The sequence below is a fragment of the Pristiophorus japonicus genome, unplaced genomic scaffold (assembly GCF_044704955.1).
Source record: "Pristiophorus japonicus isolate sPriJap1 unplaced genomic scaffold, sPriJap1.hap1 HAP1_SCAFFOLD_1647, whole genome shotgun sequence".
NCBI lineage: Eukaryota > Metazoa > Chordata > Chondrichthyes > Pristiophoridae > Pristiophorus > Pristiophorus japonicus.
Genome location: NW_027251328.1, coordinates 30,365 through 53,038, shown reverse-complemented (window position 1 = coordinate 53,038; position 22,674 = coordinate 30,365). Strand labels below are relative to the sequence as shown.

Genomic DNA, 22,674 nt, shown 5'->3' with positions numbered 1-22,674 from the left:
GGGAAGGAGGGGCGGGGAAGGGGAAGGAGGGGCGGGGAAGGGGAAGGAGGGGCGGGGAAGGGGAAGGAGGGGCGGGGAAGGGGAAGGAGGGGCGGGGAAGGGGAAGGAGGGGCGGGGAAGGGGAAGGAGGGGCGGGGAAGGGGAAGGAGGGGCGGGGAAGGGAAGGAGGGGCGGGGAAGGGGAAGGAGGGGCGGGGAAGGGGAAGGAGGGGCGGGGAAGGGGAAGGAGGGGCGGGGAAGGGGAAGGAGGGGCGGGGAAGGGGAAGGAGGGGCGGGGAAGGGGAAGGAGGGGCGGGGAAGGGGAAGGAGGGGCGGGGAAGGGGAAGGAGGGGCGGGGAAGGGGAAGGAGGGGCGGGGAAGGGGAAGGAGGGGCGGGGAAGGGGAAGGAGGGGCGGGAAGGGGGGGGGGAAGGAGGGGGGGAAGGAGGGGGGGGAAGGAGGGGGGGGAAGGAGGGGCGAGGGAAGGGAAGGGGAGGGGCGAGGGAAGGGAAGGGGAGGGGGGAGGGAAGGGAAGGGGAGGGGGGAGGGAAGGGAAGGGGAGGGGGGAGGGAAGGGAAGGGGAGGGGGGAGGGAAGGGAAGGGGAGGGGGAAGGGAAGGGGAGGGGGAAGGGAAGGGGAGGGGGAAGGGAAGGGGAGGGGGAGGGAAGGGAAGGGGAGGGGGAGGGAAGGGAAGGGGAGGGGGGAGGGAAGGGAAGGGGAGGGGGGAGGGGAAGGCAGGGAGGGAAGGCAAGGAAGAGGGGAAAGGGCTGGAGGAGGTTCCAGAGATCGGGAGGGGTGTGGAGATATGGATACGACATGTTAAGCAGACCATACAGGAAGCAGAAGTAAACATTTTAAAGAGCTTACTTTACAAGCTGTGCAGGAAGGTATTTTGGCAGATATATGGCCACTGTTTAAGAGGATGATAGCTTTAGACAATGGAACAGAATGTTGATCAGGATGTGGCCAGAAGATGCCCAGTCAAGCCCAATGATCCAAGGGCCAGAAGCTAAAATCTTTATGTCATAAGTGAATTGTAAACGTCATAAAAATGACCATAAATGGAGAATGAAATGAGTGAAGAGAAGACAGCATGCAAAGCCAGCCAAGTGTCTGAGCATGAATATCCCGTCAGCTGTTTCACTGCTGTCTGGCTCGATCTGATAGAATGTTGTGTCCACGTGGCCTTTGATAAAGTCACGTCAAACTGATGCCTCGAGTTAATTAGACCCTCGATCCAATACATTGACGGAGAGGGGGAACTCCACCTGAGAGAGCAGACGGGGCCTTGGTTTAACATCTCATCTGAAAGACGGCACCCTCTGACCAGTGCAGTGCTGAGGGAGTGCTGCACTGGAGTGTCAGACTCGGTTTTTGTGCTCAAGTTCCTGGAGTGGGACTTGAACCCCCAACCTTCTGACTCAGAGGGCAGGGTGCTGCCCACGGAGCCAAGGCTGAGCCCTTCCCCATGGATCCACCTGGGTCGCTCCATGCTCCCCGAGCCCCAGTTCCCCAGTCAGTCGGTACCTGGTTGTGAGCAGGATTTTTTTGTTCTGGTCGATCGTGATGTCACTGATGTAGTCATCATGGTTTTTCATCTCCATGAACGAGGTTTCCTTCCGCAAGTCCCACACTTTCAACAAACCATCGTCGTCACCCGTGGCAAAGAGATTTTCATCAATCAGTTTCAGGCTGTTAATGGCGGCACTGTTGGGATCAAGGAAAGTCGATTCCAAGCTCAGCCAAGGGGAGGGAGGAGCTATGAACTAGTTAGCTAATTACCAATATAATAAGCTTTAACATAACGATTGAGAGAAAAAGACCAGAAACTGGAAAACAGCCATGTGAGGGAACAAGAGTGCAGCTAATGGAGGTGAAGTGGAGAAAGATATCGGCTGGTGCAAATACAGCACCTCCCCCCGCCCCACCCCACCCATCCTCCCCAACAACTCTCCGCCCCCACCCACCCCAACAACGCCCCGCCCCCACCCACCCCCACAACTCTCTGCCCCCACCCACCCAAAAAACTGCCCACCCCTCCCACCCCCCCCCCCCGCCCAACCACATTCCCCACACCCACTCCAACCCCTTAACCCCACCCCCACCCCCTCCCTCCCCCGACCACAGTCCCCCACCCCACCCAAACACATTCCGCCCCACTCACCCCCCAAACCCCGCCCCACCCCCATGGAGCACCCACTCCAGGCCGATGGTCTCCCACATCACGAACCTGTGAGCTTTTGGAATTCTCGTTACCAATTTGCCACTTTCAACATTGAGAATGTGAATCGATTTGTCTTTGGAAACCGTGAAAAGTTCTGGAAATAGGAGAACACAGTGAGATCCAGCACCGGGCCCCGCGCCCGGGACGACCCCCCCGAGCCCCGCACCCGGGACGACCCCCCCCCCCCCGAGCCCCGCACCCGGGACGACCCCCCCCCCCCCGAGCCCCGCACCCGGGACGACCCCCCCGAGCCCCGCACCCGGGACACCGACATGCAGCTGAGCGGATCCAACCATTGTGTTTTTAGAACATACAAAGTCTAAAGAATTGTACAAAACTGTTGTGGGACCAGTAAAAGTCCAACCATGAAGCCTTCAAACAGCGGAGTGCTCTCTCCCTCAGCACCCCGTCACTAACACTTGGGTCACATGGCACACTGTTACTGAAGGGGATGAGTATCCGAGTGTTACTGAAAGGTGTGAGTGTCAGTGTGTTACTGAAGGATGTGAGTATAGAAACATAGAAACATAGAAAATAGGTGCAGGAGTAGGCCATTCGGCCCTTCTAGCCTGCACCGCCATTCAATGAGTTCATGGCTGAACATGCAACTTCAGTACCCCATTCCTGCTTTCTCGCCATACCCCTTGATCCCCCTAGTAGTAAGGACTTCATCTAACTCCTTTTTGAATATATTTAGTGAATTGGCCTCAACAACTTTCTGTGGTAGAGAATTCCACAGGTTCACCACTCTCTGGGTGAAGAAATTCCTCCTCATCTCGGTCCTAAATGGCTTACCCCTTATCCTTAGACTGTGTCCCCTGGTTCTGGACTTCCCCAACATTGGGAACATTCTTCCTGCATCTAACCTGTCTAACCCCGTCAGAATTTTAAACGTTTCTATGAGGTCCCCTCTCATTCTTCTGAACTCCAGTGAATACAAGCCCAGTTGATCCAGTCTTTCTTGATAGGTCAGTCCCGCCATCCCGGGAATCAGTCTGTTGAACCTTCGCTGCACTCCCTCAATAGCAAGAATGTCCTTCCTCAGGTTAGGAGACCAAAACTGTACACAATACTCCAGGTGTGGCCTCACCAAGGCCCTGTACAATTGTAGCAACACCTCCCTGCCCTTGTACTCAAATCCCCTCGCTATGAAGGCCAACATGCCATTTGCTTTCTTAACCGCCTGCTGTACCTGCATGCCAACCTTCAATGACTGATGTACCATGACACCCAGGTCTCTTTGCACCTGCCCTTTTCCTAATCTGTCACCATTCAGATAATAGTCTGTCTCTCTGTTTTTACCACCAAAGTGGATAACCTCACATTTATCCACATTATACTTCATCTGCCATGCATTTTCCCACTCACCTAACCTATCCAAGTCGCTCTGCAGCCTCATAGAATCCTCCTTGCAGCTCACACTGCCACCCAACTTAGTGTCATCCGCAAATTTGGAGATACTACATTTAATCCCCTCGTCTAAATCATTAATGTACAGTGTAAACAGCTGGGGCCCCAGCACAGAACCTTGCGGTACCCCACTAGTCACTGCCTGCCATTCTGAAAAGTCCCCATTTACTCCTACTCTTTGCTTCCTGTCTGACAACCAGTTCTCAATCCATGTCAGCACACTACCCCCAATCCCATGTGCTTTAACTTTGCACATTAATCTCTTGTGTGGGACCTTGTCGAAAGCCTTCTGAAAGTCCAAATATACCACATCAACTGGTTCTCCCTTGTCCACTCTACTGGAAACATCCTCAAAAAATTCCAGAAGATTTGTCAAGCATGATTTCCCTTTCACAAATCCATGCTGACTTGGACCTATCATATTACCTCTTTCCAAATGCACTGCTATGACATCCTTAATAATTGATTCCATCATTTTACCCACTACCGATGTCAGGCTGACCGGTCTGTAATTCCCTGTTTTCTCTCTCCCTCCTTTTTTAAAAAGTGGGGTTACATTGGCTACCCTCCACTCCATAGGAACTGATCCAGAGTCAATGGAATGTTGGAAAATGACTGTCAATGCATCCACTATTTCCAAGGCCACCTCCTTAAGTACTCTGGGATGCAGTCCATCAGGCCCTGGGGATTTATCGGCCTTCAATCCCATCAATTTCCCCAACACAATTTCCCGACTAATAAGGATTTCCCTCAGTTCCTCCTCCTTACTAGACCCTCCGACCCCTTTTATATCCGGAAGGTTGTTTGTGTCCTCCTCAGTGAATACCGAACCAAAGTACTTGTTCAATTGGTCCGCCATTTCTTTGTTCCCCGTTATGACTTCCCCTGATTCTGACTGCAGGGGACCTACATTTCTCTTTACTAACCTTTGTCTCTTTACATATCTGTAGAAACTTTTGCAATCCGTCTTAATGTTCCCTGCAAGTATCCGAGTGTTACTGAAGGATGTGAGTGTCAGTGTGTTACTGAAGGATGTGAGTGTCAGTGTGTTACTGAAGGATGTGAGTATCAGTGTGTTACTGAAGGATGTGAGTGTCAGTGTGTTACTGAAGGATGTGAGTGTCAGTGTGTTACTGAAGGATGTGTCAGTATGTTACTGAAGGATGTGAGTGTCAGTGTGTTACTGAAGGATGTGAGTGTCAGTGTGTTACTGAAGGATGTGAGTGTCAGTGTGTTACTGAAGGATGTGAGTGTCAGTGTGTTACTGAAGGATGTGAGTGTCAGTGTGTTACTGAAGGATGCGAGTGTCAGTGTGTTACTGAAGGATGTGAGTGTCAGTGTGTTACTGAAGGATGTGAGTGTCAGTGTGTTACTGAAGGATGTGAGTGTCAGTGTGTTACTGAAGGATGCGAGTGTCAGTGTGTTACTGAAGGATGTGAGTGTCAGTGTGTTACTGAAGGATGTGAGTGTCAGTGTGTTACTGAAGGATGTGAGTGTCAGTGTGTTACTGAAGGATGCGAGTGTCAGTGTGTTACTGAAGGATGCGAGTGTCAGTGTGTTACTGAAGGATGTGAGTGTCAGTGTGTTACTGAAGGATGTGAGTGTCCGAGTGTTACTGAAGGATGTGAGTGTCAGTGTGTTACTGAAGGGGATGCTGGGCATTGCTGGTATAACTGGGGTTTAGCACCGATGGTGTGACACAAAGCCTGGGCTGTGCAGTTGCAGATATTGAGGTATTGATGATCGGGACTTACCTTGCCCATTCTGGGTAAATGCCAGCTGTCGGCAGGACTTCAGGTGTTGCCCCGAGGACCACAACATGTGGTTTCCTGATTCCTCACATGAATACGACACACTGCAACACAATTCAAGGCAGAAATTAATTCTTCCTTTTGAGTGAATTGATCTTCTATCTCTTTGCTTCTCCTCACACTCTGCTCAGTGTTGCAGCCCCCCACCCCCCTCCCCTCCATCTGGGGAAGTATAGAATCAGAGAAATTTACAGCACGGAAGGAGGCCATTCGGCCCATCGTGTCCCTGCCAGCCGATAAACAGCTATCCAGCCTAATCCCACTTTCCAGCACTTGGTCCGTAACCCTGTAGGTTACGGCACTTCAGCTGCACATCCAAGTACTTTTTAAATGTGGTGAGGATTAGCCTAACATCTGTGGTTGGGAAAATGCTGGAGTCCATTATTAAGGAAGCAGTAGCAGGACATTTGAAAATTCAATCAAGCAGCGTCAGCATGGTTTTATGAAAGGGAAATCAGGTTTGACAAATTTGCTGGAGTTTTTTAAGGATGTAACGAGCAGGGTGGATAAGGGAGAACCGGTGGATGTGGTGTATTTCGATTTACCAGAAGGCATTTGATAAGGTACTACATAAAAGGTTACTGCACAAGATAAGAGCTCACGGGGTTGGGGTAATATATTAACATGGATAGAGGATTGGCTAACTAACAGAAAACAAAGAGTCGGGATAAATGGGTCATTTTCCGGTTGGTAAATAGTAACTAGTGGGATGCTGCAGGGATCGGTGCTGGGGCCTCAACTATTTACAATCTATTTTAATGACTTGGATGAAGGGACCGAGTGTAATGTAGCCAAGTTTGCTAATGATACAAAGATGAGTGGGAAAGCAAATTGTGAGGACACAAAAAATCTGCAAAGGACTAAGTGAGTGGGCAAAAATTTAGCAGATGGAGTATAATGTGGGAAAATGTGAGGTTACCCACTTTGGCAGTAAAAATAGAAAAGCAAATTATAATTTAAATGGAGAAAAATTGCAAAGTGCTTCAGTACAGAGGGACCTGGGGTTCCTTGTGCATGAAACACAAAAAGTTAGTATGCAGGTACAGCAAGTGATCAGGAAGACAAATGGAATGTTGGCCTTTATTGCAAGGGGGATAGAGTATAAAAGCAGAGAAGTCCTGCTACAACTGTACAGGGTATTGGTGAGGCCACACCTGGAGTACTGCGTACAGTCTTGGTCTCCGTATTTAAGGAAGGATATACTTGCATTGGAGGATGTTCACAGAAGGTTCACCAGATTGATTCCAGGGATGAGGGGGTTGACTTATGAGGAAAGGTTGAGTAGATTGGGCCTATACTCATTGGAGTTCAGAAGAATGAGAGGTGATCTTATCGAAACATAAGATAATGAGGGGGCTCGAGAAGGTGGATGCAGAGAGGATATTTCCACTCATAGGGGAAACTGAAACTAGGGGACATAGTCTCAGAATAAGGGGCTGCCCATTTAAAACTGAGATGAGGAGGAATTTCTTCTCTCAGAGGGTTGTAAATCTGTGGAATTCTCTGCCCCAGAGAGCTGTGGAGGCTGGGTCATTGAATATATTTAAGGCAGAGATAGACAGATTTTTAAGCGATAAGGGAATAAGGAGTTATGGGGAGCGGGCAGGGAAGTGGAGCTGAGTCCATGATCAGATCAGCCATGATCGTATTAAATGGCGGAGCAGACTTGAGGGGCCAACTCCTGCTCCTTTCTTAGGTTCCTTTGTCTCACCCACCACACCCCCCCCACCCCGCGGTCTCAGCACCCCAACACTGTCTTCCTATTTCTGCCTGCAAGCAATTAAGGGCAACATTTCTGCTCCTTACATGTAATGGAGCAGGGAGGGCAATTTCCCGATTCATGCCCTCCCCTGCACCAGGAGCAGAGTGCAGACAACTTATCCTTCACTGCATTACTGGCGAGTCTGCCAATCACAACCATTGTTCACAAGCATTACTTTCCATTAACATTAAAACATGACCATGTAAAATGCTCGTTGTTTCCATGCTTCCTTTGGTTGGATTGATTTTCCAATTGATTATCAAGGATAATAAAGAGGTGAGTAACTAAAAAAGAAATGTATTCTCGATAAGTAATCCATGTTTTCTTTTCTAATGGTCAGGAAATCACACTGACAGGTTGTGTCTGTGAGCAGCACATAATAAAAATGTCACATTCATTAATAATGGCCAAAATACTTCGGGGCTTAAAGGTAACTTATTTTAAGTATATAAAAACTTGGAAACCACATAAATGATTGTCTTTTTGAGCATTTTAGAAATGTGTGTTAGTTTAAAAAATTGCATGTTGATGAAAGACCTTAGCGATCAGCAAACACATCAATAGTACAGTAAGTGCTTTGTGGTGTCTCCAACTTCAACAACTAGAGCTCCGCGTTTTGGAGCTGGAGCAGCGGGTGGAGTCGATACTGTGCATCCGTGAGGCTGAGAATTACATGGATAGCACGTTTCAGGAGGTGGTCACCCCGCAGCTTAAAGGCGTGCAGGTAGAGGGGAAGTGGGTGACCACCAGACGTAGTAAGTGTGCTCGGCAGGTAGGGCAGGAGTTCCCCCCGGGAGTCCATCTCACTTTCAAACCAATATTCACTCCTGAGTATCGGTAAGGACGATGATGCCTCTGGGGAGTGCAGCCAGAGCCAATTCCAAGGCACCACGGGTGGCTCAGCTGCACAGGGAGGAGAGACGAAGAACAAAAGGGCCCCAGTGATAGGGGATTCTATAGTTAGGGAACAGACAGGCGTTTCTGTGGCCGTAGACGTGACTCCCGAATGGTTTTGTGCCTCCCTGGTGCCAGGGTCAAGGATGTCACAGAGCGGACGCAGGGCATTCTGGGGGGGAGGGTTAAACAGCTAGAGGTCATGGTTCACATCGGGTCCAACGACATAAGTAAAATGAGGGATGAGGTTCTACAGGAAGAATTCAGGGAACCAGGAAGAAAATGAAAGGGTAGGACCTCAAAGGTAGTAATCTCCGGGTTACTACTAGTGCCACGTGCTAATGAATATAAGAATAGGAGGATAGAGAGGGTGAACACGTGGCTGGAAAATTGGTGCAGGAGGGAGGGCTTTAAAATCTTGAGGCATTGGGACTGCTTCTGGGGGAGATGGGACCTGTACAAACCGGACAGGTTGCACCTCAACAGCACCAGGACCAATATCCTCACAGGGAGTTTTGCTAGTGCTGCTGGGGAGAGTTTAAACTCGCTTGGCAGGGGGATGGGAACCTGAGAACAAATTCAAGAGGGAAGGAAGTAAAGCTGAAATTGGATAGCAAGAATCTAAAAAGCAAATCTGTAAGACAGAGGAAACAGGGTTTAGTAAGTCATAAGCAAGGAGGTCTTCCTGTGCTAAATGGTATATACTTTAATGCAAGGAGTGTAGCGAATAAGGCGGATGAGCTAAGAGCACAGGTAAACACTTGGGAGTATGACATTATAGCCATTACAGAAACATGGCTGAAAGAGGGGCAGGTCTGGCAGATCAATATTCCTGGTTATCGGACTTTTAGACAAGATAGAGAGGGGAGTAAAAAAAGTAACCAAGAGGGTCGATGAGGGTAATGTGTATGATGGAGTATATATGGACTTTAGCAAAGCTTTTGATAAGGTCCCATATAGACTGGTCATGAAGGTTAAAGGCCAAGGGGTACCAGGGCAAAGTGTCAATTGGATTCAAAATTAGCTTGGAGGCAGGAAGCAAAGGGTAATGGTTGATGGATGTTTTTGTGACTGGAAGGATGTTTCCAGTGGGGTTCCGCAGGGCTCAGTACTGGGTCCCTCGCTTTTTGTGGTATATATCAACGATTTAGATTTGAATATAGGGAGTATAATTAAGAAGTTTGCAGACGACATTAAAATTGGCTGTGTGATTGATAATGAAGAGGAAAGTTATGGGCTGTGGGAGGATATCAATCTACTGGTCAGGTGGGCAGAGCAGTGGCAAATGGAATTTAATTCAGAGAAGTGTGAGGTGATGCACTTTGGGAGGGCCAATAAGGAAAGGGTATACACATTAAGCGGTACGCCACTTAATAGTATAGATGAACAAAGGGACCTTGGAGTGCTTTCTGCAGCCTCCACTCTTCCAGGCAGCGAGTTCCAGATCCCCACAACCCTCTGCGTAAAGAAGCCCCCCCTCAAATCCCCTCTAAACCTTTCACCAACTACCTTAAAGCTATGCCCCCTCGTAATAGACCCCTCCACCAATGGAAATAGGCCCTTACTATCCACTATGTCCAGGCTCCTCAATATTTTGTACACCTCAATGAGGTCTCCTCTCAACCTCCTCTGTTCCAATGAGAACAAACCCAGCCTATCCAATCTGTCCTCATAACTAAGATTCTCCATTCCAGACAGCATCCTAGTAAATCTCCTCTGCACCCTCTCTAGTGCAATCACGTCCTTCCTATAATACGACGATCAGAACTGGACGCAGTACTCCAGCTGTGGTCTTACCAAAGTATTATACAATTTAAGCACAACCTCCCTGCTCTTATAATCTATGCCTTGGCCAATAAAGGCAAGCATTCCGTATGTCTTCTTAACCATCTTATCCACCTGGCCTGCTACTTTCAAGGATCTGTGGACAAGCACTCCAAGGTCCCTTTGTTCATCTACACCATTAAATGGCCTACCGCTTAATGTGTATACCCTTTGATTGTTAGCCCTCCCAAAGTGCATCACCTCACACTTCTCTGAATTAAATTCCATTTGCCACTGCTCTGCCCACCTGACCAGTAGATTGATATCCTCCTGCAGCCCATGATTTTCCTCTTCATTATCAACCACACAGCCAATTTTAGTGTCGTCTGCAAATATCTTAATCATACACCCTAAATTCAAATCTAAATCTAAAAGCAAGGGACCCAGTACTGAGCTCTGCGGAACCCCACTGGAAACATCCTTCCAGTCACACAAACATCCATCAACCATTACCCTTTGCTTCTTGTCTCTGAGCCAATTTTGGATCCAACTTGACACTTTGCCCTGGATCCCATGGGCTTTAACCTTCGTGACCAGTCTACCATGTGGGACCTTATCAAAAGCTTTGCTAAAGTCCATATATACGGCATCATACGCACTACCCTCATCGACCCTCTTGGTTACCTCCTCAAAAAATTTAATCAGGTGCGTCAAACACTATCTTCCCTTAACAAATCCGTGCTGACTGTCCCTAATTAATCCCTGCCTTTCCAAATGTAGATTTATCCTGCCTTTTAGGATTTTTTCCAATAATTTTCCCACCATCAAGGTTAGGCTGACAGGCCTGTAATTACTCGGCCTATCTCTTTCTCCCTTCTTAAATAAGGTTACTACATTAGCAGTCCTCCAATCCTCTGGTACCATGCCCAAATCCAAAGAAGACTGGAAAATGATGGTCAAAGCCTCTGCTATTTCCTCCTTTACTTCGCTCAACAACCTGAGATGCATTTCATCCGAGTCTGGGACTTAACTACTTTCAAAGCTGTTAAACCCCTTAATACTTCCTCTCTCACTATATTTATTTCATCCAGAATATCTCACTCCTCTTCGATAGCAGTATCTGCATTGCCCCTTTCCTTTGTGAAAACAGATGCAAAGTATTCATTAAGAACCCTCCCAACATCTTCCGCCTCCACACAAAGATTACCCTCATGGTCTCTAATAGGTCCTACTCTTTCTTTAGTTACCCTCTTACTCTTAATATATTTATTGAACATCTTAGGGTTTTCCTTAATTTACTGGCCAAGAATTTCTCATGCTCTCTCTTAGCATTCCTAATATCCTTTTTAAGTTTGCCTCTTAACTTACTATATTCCTCTAAAGATTCTATAGTATTTAGCCGTCAGTATATGACATAAGCGTCCCTTTTTTTCTTAATCCTCCGCTGCAAGTCCCTAGACATCCAGGGGGCTCTAGAATTATTTTTCCCAACCTTTTTCTTTTAGAACACATGTTTGGCCTGAGCTTTCCGGATCTCCTCCTTAAATGCCTCCCACTGTTCTGACACTGATTTACCCACAAGTAGCTGTTTCCAGTCCACCACGGCCAAATCACTCCTTAACTTAGCAAAATTAGCTTTTCCCCAATTCGGAACTTTTATTTCAGGCCTATCCTTGTCCATATCCATAACCAACTTGAATCTGACTGAATTATGGTCACTGGCACCCAAGTGCTCTCCCACTAATACCCCTTCCACCTGCCCAGCTTCATTCCCCAAAACTAAATCCCTCACATGTTGGGCTTGCTACATACTGACTAAAAAAGTTCTCTTGAATGCATTTCAAGAATTCCACACCCTCTATACCTTCTCACTATATTTGTCTCAATCAATATTTGGATAGTTAAAATCCCCTACTATTACTAGCCTATGGTTTTTAGACTTCACAGCAATTTGCCTACATATTTGCTCCTCTATCTCCCTCCCACTGTTTGGGGGTCTATAATACACGCCCAGCAGTGTGATCGCCCCTTTTTTATTTTTCAATTCGACCCATATGGCCTCAGTTAATGATCCCTCTAACATATCATCCCTCCTCACCGCTGTAATAGTTTCTTTAATCAGTACCGCGACCCCCCATCCCCCCTTTACCCCCCTCTCTACCTTGTCTAAAAATCCTGTAGCCAGGAATATTGATCTGCCAGACCTGCCCCTCTTTCAGCCATGTTTCTGTAATGGCTATAATGTCATACTCCCAAGTGTCTACCTGTGCTCTTAGCTCATCCGCCTTATTCGCTATACTCCTTGCATTAAAGTATATACCATTCAGCACAGGAAAAGCTCCTTGCTTACTACATAATAAACCCTGTTTTCTCTGTCTTACAGATTCGCTTTCTAGATTCTTGCTATCCAATTTCAGCTTTACTTCCTTCCTTTTGAATTTGTTCTCAGGTTCCCATCCCCCTGCCAAGCGAGTTTAAACTCTCCCCAACAGCACTAGCAAAAATTAGGTCCATCATTGAAACACCTGTGAACTCATCCTTTTTTGGCGTGGAAGCAAGTCATCCTCATTTCGCGGGACTGCCTATGATGATATACGGTAAGTAGTGAAATTTAGTCCGAGGCTGCAGTTGGGCCTAGGGAGGGGGGGGAAAATGTTAAAAAAAAATTTCATTAAAAAAAAACAGGTACAAAGCATTCCCAAAACAGTCTTAACCCTAACCGCCATGTTAAAATTTAAAATAAATATTTAAAGACCCTTCAACTGACCTTTCTTTGCAGGGCCCCCACTTACCGCCCTGTTTAAGCAGCATTTACAGGGCGGGTCTCTCGGCAATCTGGAGGCCAGCGATTGAGGCCAAACTTACGCCCTGGCGGTTGTTCTCTGCATTGCACGCAGGCGGTTTGGTCCTGGCGGGCGTCTTCAGATGTGAGCGGTAACATTCAAAAACGTACCTGGAAATTCTTGCCAGGCGGAAAACCAGCTGTACCGCCGAGAAAATCGGCAACAATAAAGCCGAAAGTCTGGCCCCTTATACCTGGCAGAGAGTGGGAGTTGCTGCTCTCCTCGTGGTCACATCATAGAATCATAAAAAGTACGGCTCAGGAGGAGGCCATTTCGGCCCACGCCGGCCGACCAAGAGCTACCCAGCCTAATCCCACTTTCCAGCTCTTGGTTCTAGCCCTGCAGGTTATGGCACTTAAAAAAAAAATATGTGTATGTTCACTTAATGTGATGAGGGTTTCTGCCTCTACCACCCTTTCAGGCACTGAGTTCCAGACCCCCACCACCCTCTGGGTGAAGACGTTTCCCCTCAAATCCCCTCTAAACCTCCCCCTGGTGGTTGACCGCTCTGCCAAGGGAAACAGGTCCTTCCTATCCACTCTATCCAGACCCCTCATCATTTTATACACCTCAATAAGGTCTCCCCTCAGCCTCTTCTGTTCCAAAGACAACAAACCCAGCCTATCCAATCTGTCCTCATAGCTAAAACTTTCCAAGCAACATCCTCGTAAATCTCCTCTGTACCTCTCCAGTGTAAACAGCGGAAGGAACATACGACAACGCAAGCACCCCACCCACCCGTCCCTCCAACACCGCCTGCCCCACCTGTGGCAGAGACTGCATTGGGCTCTTCAGTCACCTGAGAACTCATGTCAGTGTGGAAGCAAGTCTTGCTCGACTCCGGGGGACTGCCCAAGAAGGCAGCAACATGTCCTTCTGCAGTGACCAGAACTGCACGCAGTACTCCAGCTGTGGCCTATCCAGTTCAAGTATAACCTCCCCTGCTCTTGTATTCTATGCCTCGGCTAATAAAGGCAAACATTTCCCAGAACATGCCCCAATACTGCCCCCTCCCAGTGCTCCGAGAGCCGCCCAAGTAATGCTACACCCCGAGACTCCCATTCCAGTACTGCCAGAACCTGGCCCCGTCTTTCCCAGTGTTCCCCCATCCAATTAAAAATCTGGGATCAGTGAAAGTGACCGTGAAGCTGTCGGATTGTCATAAAAAAGTGTCGTTTCACTCATGTCTTTTAGGGACAGAAACCTGCCGTCCTTACCCGGACTGCTCCATACAGGACTCCAGTCCCATCTCAGTGTGGTTGACTCATAACTGCTCTCGGACATGGCCCAGCAAGCCACTCGGTTATATTAAACTGCTACAGCAAAATGGTTGAAGGAGACGGCCACCTTTCTCAGGGCAACTGGAGATGGGCAATAAATGCCAACTTTACCAGTGACACCTACAACCTGTAAATTTTTTTTAAATCACATTTTAAAAAGCCAGTCTGAACCCGGGGACATACCTTGCAATTAGCCTCTAACTGACCCAAGACAGCACTGCATTGGCTTCTAACTGACCAAGGAGGCATTGCAATTACAACCTTAATAGGGCACACAAAGTTACAGACAGCTGTAATCCAGCAGAATATATTGTGTATTGTATAATGCTCCCCCTCCTTATAAAAGTGTATCCTCCAATCCAGTGCGATCTCACCATGGGCCAATCACCGATAGATTCAGCAGCTCGGGGAACCACCTTGCCCCATTTGTATTCGCTTGGTATCTTTTGGTTACAGTTAGCACCTTGAACCTTTGGCAGGCTGGCCTGCAGCAGGCCGAGGTCCAGTGGCCTCACACGGTCAGAAGGGCCTGTATATTTTTGCCTGTCAGTGAAGGGATTGTAGCCCTGCAGTGAAATACATACACGTAGACATCTCCATCCACATCTCCCGCTGCAATGATATCCCTCGTCGGGTGAAAAGCTATCGTATTTACAATAGCTTCGAAGGTGATGTCTTCTGGAGTCTCCCTTAGCCTGGGCTCTTTCGCCTCCTCCTCGTCTTCAGAGTGATCCTGTCAGAGGCAAAAGGTAAGAGCCGAGGTTAGACACTCCCGGGAATATGGTGAACTGCATCTAATGCACAGGACAATCCGAAAGGTACAAGGCAACCACAAAACCAGGACGAGGGACACTGACCTTTCCCCTCGAGTGCTCTGTGCAATCACATACCAGGCAGGATGAGCAGTACAGTCCTGGCGTTTACCCCGCCCAGACTGGCGAGGTTAAACGCTCCTCCGTCTCTCTGCCATGGTTAGGGTCTTTGGTCAAATGTGTTTAGACAAGTTTCTATCCAGCTTCTAACATGCCAAAAATGTTCTCTCTATCGCCCTGTGCTTTAATAAGTATTTAAACCTTGTTATATTTGGCTTTGAAGTTTTTGATGAGCAGTGTGAAGGGACCCGTGATGGGAATGCTGGATGCTTTACTCGGCATCTTAACTAATCCTGCATCTGATCTGGAAGTTGTTTAACTGACAAGAATGGAAAAATCCCCAGTACTGACATCATTCGACTTTGAAAAGTCAAGTATCAGCCGTGGCTCAGTGTTAGCACTCAGCCCTCCGAGGCAGAGGCTCGAGGGCTCCTCCCACTGAAAGACTGACGCATTTATACAGCGCTTTTCACAATCTTAGGATGTCCGAAAGGTTTTACTGCCAATAAAGTACAGGTTTAGCATCCGAAATCCGGAGTTCTGGAATTCGTAATGTTCTGAAATTCGGACACAAGAACATAAGAGGAGGAGTAGGCTATCATGGCTGATCCGATCATGGACTCAGTTCCACTTTCCTGCCCGCTCCCCATAACCCTTTACTCCCTATCGCTCAAAAATCTGTCTATCTCCGCCTTAAATATATTCAATGATCCAGCCTCCACAGCTCTCTGGGGGCAGAGAATTCCGCAGATTTACAACCCTCAGAGAAGAAATTCCTCCTCATCTCAGTTTTAAATGGGCGGCCTCTTATTCTGAGACTATGTCCCTTAGTTTTAGTTTCCCCTATGAGTGGAAAATAGCCTCTCTGCATCCACCTTGTCAAGCCCCCTCATTATCTTATATGTTTTGGTAAGATCACCTCTCATTCTTCTAAACTACTCAACCTTTCCTCATAAGTCAACTCCCTCATCTCCGGAATCAACCTAGTGAATCTTCTGTGAACAGCCTCCAATGCAAGTATATCCTTCCTTAAATGTGGAGACCAAAACTGTATGCAGTACTCCAGAGAAGTCCTGCTACAACTGTACAGGGTATAACCAATACCCTGTACAGTTGTAGCAGGACTTCTCTGCTTTTAGACTCTATCCCCCTTGCAATAAAGGCCAACATTCCATTTGCCTTCCTGATCACTTGCTGTACCTGCATGCTCACTTTTTGTGTTTCATGCACAAGGACCTCCAGGTCTCTCTGTACTGCAGCACTTTGCAATTTTTCTGCATTTAAATTGTAATTTACTTTTCTATTTTTTACTGACAAAGTGGATAACCTCACATTTTCCCACATTATACTCCATCTGCCAAATTTCTGCCCACTCACTGAGCCTATCTATATCCCTTTGCAGATTTGTGTGTCCTTCTCACAGACATCGGGCTAATCTGTGGCGGGGTCATCCGGAATCCGGAAAATGTGACGAAATCCGAACCCACCACCACCCCTCCCCCCGCCAACCCCATGCCCCCCACCCCGCCCCGGCTTCTCTCCCTCCCCCACCTCCCCAGCCTCCTCGCCCCCCCCCACCGGCCTCCCTCCCCCTCTCGCCGTCCTCCCCACCACACCCACCAGCCTCATCCTCCCAACGCCCCCCCTCCCCCCCAAACCCAGTCTCCCCACCCCTCTCTCCCCCCCCTGGCCTCCCCCCTCAGCCTCCTCCTCCCAACCCCCCCCCCCCCACCCAACCCCCGCCTCCCTCCCACCCCGCCGGCCTCCTCCTCACCCCCTTACCTCAGCCCTTCCCCACCCCCCGTACCTCGGCCCCGCCCCCGCTCCCACCCCTTACCTCGGCCCCCGCTCCCACCCCTTACCTCGGTTCCGCCCCCACCCCTTACCTCGGCCCCTGCTCCCACCTCTTACCTCGGCCTGGGTATTTCCAAATTCTGGACGACGGAAGACGTTCCGAAATCCAGAAATATCCGAACTCGGTCCCGAGATTTCCAGATTTCAGATGCTCTGAAATGTAGTGATTGTTGTAATGTGGGAAATGCTGCACAAGATCCCACACACAGCAATGTGATAATAACCAGATAATGTTTTTTTTAACGTGTTGGTTGAGGGATAATTATTGTGCAGTACACCAGGGAGAACTCCCCTACCCATCTTCAAAATAGTGCCATGGGATCTTTTATGTCCACCTGATTTAATGACTAATCCAAAAGACAACACCTCCAACAGTGCAGCACTCCCTCAGTACGGCACTGGAGTGTCAGCCTGGATTATATTGAAGTCTCTGGAGTGGGGCTCGAGCCCACGACCTCTGATTCAGAGGGGATAGTGCTACCCACTGAGCCAAGGTGGAAATATGTAACAATGGGACAGACGGAGGATTCCGGCTGTAAGTTCAGAGCTGGTGGGTAATGGAACATAAGAACTTAATAGGGGAAAGAGTAGGCCATCTGGACCCTCAAGCCTGCTCCGCCATTAAAAATGATCTGATCTTGGCCTCAACTCCACTTCCCTGCCCGCTCCCCATAACCCTTGACTCCCTTATCGCTCAAAAATCTGTCAACTCCACCGTAAATACATTCAATGACCCAGCCTCCACAGCTCTCTGGGGCAGAGAATTCCACAGCTTCACAACCCTCAGAGGAAATTCCTCCTCATTTTCATTTTAAATGGGCGACTCCTTATTCTGAATCTATGCCCCCCAGTTCTACAATCCCCTACGAGGGGAAACATCCTCTCTGCATCTACCCTGTCAAGCCCCTTCAGAATCTTATACGTTTCAATAAGATCACCTCTCATTCTTCTAAACTCCAATGAGCATTGGCCCAAACTGCTCAACCTTTCTTCATAAGACAACCCCTTCATCTCAGGAATCAACCGAATGAACCTTCTCTGAACTGCCTCCAATGCAAGTAAATCCCTTCTTAAATACAGAGACCAAAACTGTACGCAGTACTCCAGGTGTGGTTTCACCAATTGTACAGTTGTAGCAGGACTGCTCTGCTTTTATACTCTATCCCCCTTGCAATAAAGGCCAACATTCCATTGGCCTTCCTGATTACTTGCTGTACCTGCATACTAACTTTTTGTGTTTCATGTACAAGGACCCTCAGGTCCCTCTGTACCACATCATTTTGTAATCTCTCCTGATTGAAATAATAATTTTCTTTTCTATTTTTCCTACCAGAGTGGATAACCTCACATTTTCCCACATTATACTCCATCTGCCAAATTTTTGCCCACTCACTTAGCCTGTCTATATCCTTTTGCAGATTCTTTGTGTCCTTCTCACAATTTGCTTTCACATCTACCTTTGTATCATCAGCAAATTTGCCTACATTACCCTCGGTCCCTTCATCCAAGTTATTAATATAGATTAGAAATAGTTGAGGTCCCAGCACTAGTTACAGTTTGCCAACCTGAAAATGTCTTATCCCTACTCTCTGTTTTCTGATGGTTAGCCAATCCTCCATCCATGCTAATATATTACCCTCAACCCCGTGAGCTCATCTCTTGTGTCATAACCTTTTGTATGGCACCTTATCAAATGCCTTCTGGAAATCCAAATACACGACATCTACTGGTTCTCCTTTATCCACTCTGCTCATTACATCCTCAAAGAACACCAGCAAACTTGTCAAACATGATTTTCCTTTCATAAAACCATGTTGATTCAGCTTGACTGTATTATGATTTTCTAAATGTCCTGCTGGTTTATAGTTTCCTGCTTTCTGTCTCCCTCCTTTCTTAAATAGGGGCGTTACATTTGCGGTTTTCCAATCCGCTGGAATAGTCCCAGAATCCAGGGAATTTTGGTAGATTACAACCAATGCATCCACTATCTCTGCAGCCACTTCTTTTAAGACCCTAGGATGCAAGCCATCAGGTCCAGGGGACTTTGGTCCTATTAGTTTGTCGAGTGCTTTTTCTCTAGTGAGAGAGATTGTTTTAAGTTCCCTCCTCCCTATAGCCCCTTGATTATTTATAATTATTGGGATGTTTTTAGTGTCTTCTATCATTATACAAAATATTTGTTCAAAATTTCTGCCATTTTCCTGTTTCCCATTATTAATTCCTCAGTCTCATCCTCGAAGGAACCAACGTTTACTTTAGTTACTCTTCCTTTTTATATACCTGTAGAAGCTCTTACTGTGTTTTTATATTTTTTGCTAATAATCTATAATCTATCTTCTCTCTATTATTTTTTTAATAGTCGTTTGCTGGTTTCTAAACATTTCCCAATCCTCTGGCCTTCCACTGTCCTTCACAACATTGTATGCCTTTGTTTCAATTTGATTCGATCCTTTACTTCCTGAGTTAGCCACGGATGGTTCACCCTTCTTTTAGAGTCTTTCTTTCTCACTGGAATATATCTTTGCTGTGAGTAATGAAATATTTTTGCAAATGCCTGCCACTGCTTATCTACCGTCTTACCCTTTAATCTATTGCCCAGCCCACTTTAGCCAACTCTGTCTTCATACCTTTGTAATTGCCTTTATTTAAGTTCCCGACACTAATTTGAGACCCAACTTTCTCACCCTCAAACTGAATTTGAAATTTTACCAAACTATGATCATTCTTCCCTAGAGGATCCTTTACGAGATCATTAATTAATCAATCCTATTTCATTCCACATTACCAGATCTAAAATAGCTTGCTCCTTGGTTGGCTCTACAACGTATTGTTCTAAGAAATCATCCCGCAGATACTCTGAACTCATCTTCAAGGCTACCTTTGCCAATTTGATTGTCCAATCAATATGAAGATTAAAATCGCCCATGATTATTGCCGTACCTTTGTTACAAGCCTCCATTATTTCTTGATTTATACTCTGCCCTATAGTGTAGCTACTGTTAGGGGGCCTGTAGAGTACTCCCACCAGTGACCGACTTCCCCTTATTATTTAGAAGTTTAGCATGGTTACCTCCTGTGTCACGGCTGCTTCGGGTCCAGCTTCACTCTCCCTGCAATTTTCTTGCATATTCTGCACTGCCTAAATAAACACAAGGGGGAAAAAATAAACTGCATGGTAGTGTGACAATTCAAGTAACACTTTTGAGCAAATACACGCTACTCTCCTGCCCCATTCCCCTCTCTTCACAAATCTAATCCTCAACAGTACAGCCCTAAAACTGACTCCATTCAATGTAATGAGCATGCTGAAAGAGCAAATGATCAGCCAAGCCAGACAGAGCAGAAAATTCCCAGCGTCAGTCCCTGTGTTACTGTTCCGCCCGCTACGCGTGTTCATGGCTAGACAAGTTTCCATTTCTTAGCCTTTATTCCCTGCCCTGTACGAACAGACTCAGCGACGAATCAGACATTGTGGTAAATCACTCATTGTGGGGTACGCGGGATTCCCAGGACATTCTCCCTTCAATTCCACACTCAGAAAATTAACAGACCACCAAGTTGCAGACTAAACCTGTTCAGATTCATTTGCAAATAAAATAACAAAGCAAATAAAACAGTAAGATTAATTGTACTACTTAAAAAACAAGAGAGACCCCAAAATTCTTGCCACCCTTCTTAGCCTATTCTTGCTGACATGGTCTGTGATTTGCATAAGGCAGTCGCGTGGAGTTCCTAAGACAAGGCGAATAGAAGACCAGAGAGGGTCCCTGGATTAGGAGTCTGTGTCAATCATCATAAACAATGAGTTGCTGGTCCAGGAAGCATGTTTTTTCTCAATGATCTTCACATCAACACATCTCAATATCAATTAAAAGGAACTACAATTCTGAGATAGTCAATAGGAATTCACACAAGTCGTGCAAAGGCACTGGGCCATGTACACTGGGCCGTGTACAGGGACTCCCCCGGCACTGGGCCGTGTACAGGGACTCCCCCCCCCCCAGCACTGGGCCGTGTACAGGGACCCCCCCCCCCCCTGCACTGGGCTGTGTACAGGGACTCCCCCAGCACTGGGCCGTGTACAGGGACTCCCCCAGCACTGGGCCGTGTACAGGGACTCCCCCAGCACTGGGCCGTGTACAGGGACTCCCCCAGCACTGGGCCGTGTACAGGGACTCCCCCAGCACTGGGCCGTGTACAGGGACTCCCCCAGCACTGGGCCGTGTACAGGGACTCCCCCAACACTGGGCCGTGTACAGGGACTCCCCCAACACTGGGCCGTGTACAGGGACTCCCCCAACACTGGGCCGTGTACAGGGACTCCCCCAGCACTGGGCCGTGTACAGGGACTCCCCCAGCACTGGGCCGTGTACAGGGACTCCCCCAGCACTGGGCCGTGTACAGGGACCCCCCCCCAGCACTGGGCCGTATTTTGGACAGCCAGAAAGAGATGGAGAGGATGAAGAATATCTGATTCTGGGCAGACATTACCCAGGGACTGTTTGTGTGTACCCACCCTAATGCTCACAGAGGCCACTCAGAGACACAGCAACATTACTTGAATTTGGATTTCCCCTAAGATGACGGTAAAGACAGAAGTGACATTTCCATCACAGATTGATGCTAGGTTGGGCCGTAAATGCATAGTAGATGCAGGAGGAGCAGTAAATGTATACTGCAGGCCCCAGTCAAGTGTGTGAATGTGGCAGTAAGATGAGGAATGATTGTCATTATCTGTGATACTCCCCATCACCAAACTGCTCAAATGAACAGACAATTTGCTGAAATACCAGAGTGCAATCGATAGTGACGGAACAGCTCACCCTCCCCAGCCCCAGAAGCAGCCCTGAGCCGCACCCCCCCCCCCCCCCCCCCCCCGCCATGATCGCCACCCGTACAACTGTTCCCGGACAGTTCTTTGGAATGCTGGAAGTGGAGGGGTGCTTGGCAGAAATGGCGGAGGATAATCCGTTGAATGCGGAGGATGGTGGGGTGAGGACATGGGGAACCCTATCGTGGCTCTGGGAGGGAGGGGATGGGATGAGAGCAGAAGTGTGGGATTGGGATGGACACAGTAGGCAGCCATGTCGACTACGGTAGAGGGGAAAGGGGAAGACATATCAGAGGCACTGGTGTGGAAGGTGGAGGCATCAGAGCAGATGCAACAGGCGGAGAATGGAATGGAGTCCTTACAGGAAGCAGGGTGGGAAGAAATGGAGTCCAGGTAGCTGTGGGAGTCAGTGAGCTTATAATGGATACTGGTCAAAAGCCTATTCCCAGAAATGGAGACAGAGAAGTCGGGAATGGGAAGAGTCAGAGATGCCCTTTTACCTCCTCCCTTCCCACTGTCCAGGGCCCAATACGCCTTCCAGGTGAAACAGCGATTTACTTGTACTTCTTGCAATCTATACACTGCATTGGTTGCTCTGCACTGGGGAGACCAAACACAGATTGGGTGACCACTGAGCGGAACATCTCCACTTCAGTCTGCATGACCCTGAGCTTCCGGTCGCCTGTCATTTTCATTCTCCGCTCCACTCCGACCTCAAGCCTCCTACACTGTTCCAACGAAGCTCAACGCAAGCTGAAGGGACAGCATCTCATCTTTTGTTAAGGCACTTTACAGCCTTCTGGACTCAACATCCAGTTCAACAATTTCAGACCAGAACCACGGCCCGCATTTTATCAGACAGCAGTTGCTGGCACTGATTCTGCTGGTATAATTGACGGTGCCTCCAAACTCATCTTCAGTTTCCTTGCGTGTCCCATTGTCCAGAACTAGGGGCAGAGTCTCAGAATAAGGGGCCGCCCATTTAGAACGGAGATGAGGAGGAATTTCTTCTGAGAGTAGCAAATCTGTGGCATTCTCTGCCCGAGAGCAGTGAAGGCTGGGCCATTGAATATATTTAAGGTGGAAATAAGACAGATTTTTGAATGTTGAGGGAATAAAGGGTTATGGAGAGTGGACAGGGAAGTGGAGCTG

At 47.9% G+C, this 22,674-nt stretch overlaps 1 protein-coding gene across 1 annotated transcript; it reads right to left on the bottom strand.

The window, feature by feature from the left end:
- Positions 1-685: 685 nt before the first annotated feature.
- On the bottom strand, positions 686-19,826 carry wdr55 (WD repeat domain 55). Its single transcript, XM_070870735.1, has 5 exons — positions 19,762-19,826; positions 14,550-14,698; positions 5,366-5,466; positions 2,208-2,295; positions 686-1,684 (listed from the first exon to the last, which is right to left on the bottom strand). The coding sequence occupies exons 1-5, from the start codon at positions 19,816-19,818 to the stop codon at positions 1,399-1,401; spliced, it is 681 nt and encodes a 226-aa protein (XP_070726836.1). The 5' UTR covers positions 19,819-19,826; the 3' UTR covers positions 686-1,398.
- Positions 19,827-22,674: the final 2,848 nt, after the last annotated feature.

Bases quoted from the DNA above. Each gene is read 5' to 3' on its own strand.
- wdr55 (XM_070870735.1), bottom strand. From the start codon at position 19,818: ATGCAAGAAAATTGCAGGGAGAGTGAAGCTGGACCCGAAGCAGCCGTG. The intron at 14,699-19,761 runs GTAACCATGCTA...TGCCTCTGACAG, and splicing joins AAGCAGCCGTGACACAGGAG to GATCACTCTGAAGACGAGGA. The intron at 2,296-5,365 runs GTAAGTCCCGAT...TCCTATTTCCAG, and splicing joins ATTTACCCAGAATGGGCAAG to AACTTTTCACGGTTTCCAAA.